The following is a 3,127-nucleotide window of genomic DNA, read 5'->3' on the forward strand; positions in this document are numbered from 1 at the left end:
TGTTCTATTTTATCATAATATATTTTCGTGTTTTTCCCATTTTTCAGAGAGTGGTCAGATGATCGGGTGAGCAGCAAACCATCCTATCGCGGAACGTTCCCTCCCATACGTCACCATGGCAACCACAGAGCGTCACGCCGACGTGGCCACCAAGTCGTTGACCAACAGAACAGTGGAGACGGACATGACGTCACTACTCCGCGGAGACAACATCAGCTCCCTCTTCTCCGGGAGCGTGGGCGGCCTGGAGGGTTTGACCTCGTTCTTGGACGAGAACCTGACCAGCGCCTCCTCTCCCTCGGCGGGAAGTCTCAACCTCACCTGTCTCTTCAACGCCACCTTCAACTCGTCGCTGTGTGACGCTCACGGCAAGAACGAGACGGTGGCGGCAGTCGTGAGCGGACCCCACGTGCTTTGGGTGTCTGTCTTCATGGGCGTCATAGCAGGCATCGTGAGCCTGGTCACCATCCTGGGCAACATCACCGTGCTCCTGGCCTTTGGCTTAGAGCGGACAATCCGGCAGCCCACCAACTACTTCTTGGCTTCCCTGGCCGTGTCGGATCTGCTCATAGGAACGTTCTCCATGCCGCTGTACACACAGTACTACCTCCTGGGAAAGTGGCCGCTGGGACCCTGGCTCTGTGATCTGTGGCTGTCTCTGGACTGGACCGTGTGTCTGACGTCACAGTATACCGTCTTCCTGATCACCATGGACCGTTTCCTGTCGGTGAAGATCCCGGCCAAATACCGCAACTGGCGGACGGAGAGGAAGGTGATGGTGATGATAGCCCTCACCTGGATAGGACCCGCCATTATTTTCTTCACCTCCATCGTCGGCTGGCAGTATTTCGTCGGGAAGCGCACGGTGGGCAAGGAAGAGTGCGAGGTGCAGTTTATGAGTGACGCCATGTTTACTTTTCTGCTCACCATCGGCTACTACTGGATTACTCTGTTCGTCATGTGTGTCTTGTACGGAGGGATTTACAAAGTGGCCTTGGACCTACAGAGGAAGTCGGACGCCAAACACAAAAAGATCCAGTCGACCATGGAGCTGGCGGCGGACAACGCTCAGAACGCCATCCGGAGCTTTGGTGAGGGCGGCAGTAACAACAACAGCAGCGGGGGCGGGGACAGCCAGGTGCCGCCCGCCTCCCACAACAACTGCAAGACCAAGTCGATGAAGACGAGCAGCACCCGGAAGTCTGTGAAGGCGGCGCTGCCGTGCCCTGTGGGGGCCCCGCACGTGAACACCACCAGCTTCACCAGCGCCCAGGACAAGGACGAGGACCGGTCCAGTAGCCCAGCCTTTGCCTCTGACGACGACAACAGCAGCAGTGGGGGCGCCGCGGGGGCGGGAAAGTCTCCCCAGGCCCAGGGGGGAGGGGGAGGGGGCGGCTACTCCAGGAACCAAACCTCTTCCGGCGCGGGTGGCACAGTCAACAACGCGCTGTTCGCCAACACGGGCGGCCTGGTTCGCTCCCTGCACGGTGACCTGTTCTTCCCCTCCGCCGCTCCCCCCGAGCCGCCCCAGTACCTCCTGCAGCCCCCGCCCCCCTACAGCCGCCTCTACCCCCACCCGGGCAGCGAGGTGTCGGGCTCGGACACAGACGGGGGCGGCCTGCAGCACGAGGCGGACAGCGTCTACTCCTCGGCCACCTCGGACCGCCTGGAGAAACAGACGCTGCTACAACAGGACAACAATAACAGCAGGGTCGCCCACGGCTCCGACATCAACCGCGGCTGTCGTTTCATCGACGAGAAGAGTCTGCTGGCGACACTGAACGAGAGCGCCGCGCTCCTCCCCGCGCTCACCGGAGACTCGGAGCTGGACGACTCAGACGTGGCCGACCTGAACGCCTCCTCGCCCATCTGGAAGCGCCGCTCCTCCCTCCCGCCGCTCGCCTCCGACGTCTTTGACCTGGATGACGACATCAGCGATACGGCCATCACGACGGACATGACGACGACCACAACGCTGGCCACCGCCACAGCCACGCCCGTGTCCAACAACAGCATCAGACAGGGGCCGGAGCACAGCGGCCACCACTCGGGCACGGATGATGAGGGGACCCACGGGGGAGGAGGAGGAAGAGGTGGCGCGGACGCTCACGCCAGGGGTGAAGGTGGCGCTTCTGCCGACGGCAAACTCCCCACCACCACCACCAGCAACAACAACCACTGCAACAGCTACAACTACCCCACCGGCCCGCCCTCTGAGACCAACACCACCGAGGACGGCTCTCACCCCGACCCCCACTGCCTGTCCGCGGTGCGCGTGAGGCGGCAAAAAGACACGAGACTGCACGCCTTCGTCAAGTCTGTCCGATCTCGTAACAGTCGGAGGCGGAACCGGCGAGAGCGGAAGTCCAAGTCGGAGAACCGGGCGAGGAAAGCTCTGCGGACGATTTCCTTCATTCTGGGCGCGTTTGTCTTGTGTTGGACGCCTTACCACGTGAACCTCATGGTGATGGCTCTATGCAAAGACTGCATCAACATGAGTTTCTACGCGTTCTCCTACTATCTATGTTACCTCAACAGTCCCATCAACCCACTTTGTTATGCATTCGCCAACGCTCAGTTCAAGAGAACTTTCTTACGAATCATGAAGTTTGACTGGCACAGAACGTGATCCTGGCCGATCTCTTAGCAGAAGGACGTGATAGATAGCTAGATAGATAGATAGATAGATGTATAGATAGCTACTCTACAGCCGGTTCTTTCCATGCACGCACGGACACGCACGCACGCACACACACACGCACACACACACGCACACACACACTCACACACACACGCACACACACACACACACACACACACACACACACAACCACACAAACAAACAAACAACAACAAACGCACCACCAATATGAACAAAAGCGCTGGCAAGCAGACAAAGCTGCGGCGCGAACTAGTGTGTCCAGGTTGCGTGCTAAATGAAACAGTGTGTCCAGATTTTGCCGGCAGAACGGGTCCGATGATGACCCAGAAAATGTTGCCGCTACCTGTCAGGAGTTACACGGTCCGACTACAGTGACGGTGAGCGTGTCTTCCCTGTGGTGTCCTCGCTGTCCGATCTACTCAACTGAGATACCCACTTGACCCCCACCCCCAGACCCTCACCTCC

At 59.2% G+C, this 3,127-nt stretch overlaps 1 protein-coding gene across 1 annotated transcript; it reads left to right on the forward strand.

Annotated features, from left to right (window-relative positions):
- The first annotated feature begins 52 nt into the window (after positions 1-52).
- LOC101860147 (muscarinic acetylcholine receptor M3-like) lies at positions 53-3,121 on the forward strand. Its single transcript, XM_005113374.3, has one exon. It carries the CDS (start codon positions 116-118, stop codon positions 2,627-2,629), a length of 2,514 nt encoding a protein of 837 aa, XP_005113431.1. The 5' UTR covers positions 53-115; the 3' UTR covers positions 2,630-3,121.
- Positions 3,122-3,127: the final 6 nt, after the last annotated feature.

Source organism: Aplysia californica, unplaced genomic scaffold, assembly GCF_000002075.1.
Source record: "Aplysia californica isolate F4 #8 unplaced genomic scaffold, AplCal3.0 scaffold02091, whole genome shotgun sequence".
Lineage (NCBI taxonomy): Eukaryota > Metazoa > Mollusca > Gastropoda > Aplysiida > Aplysiidae > Aplysia > Aplysia californica.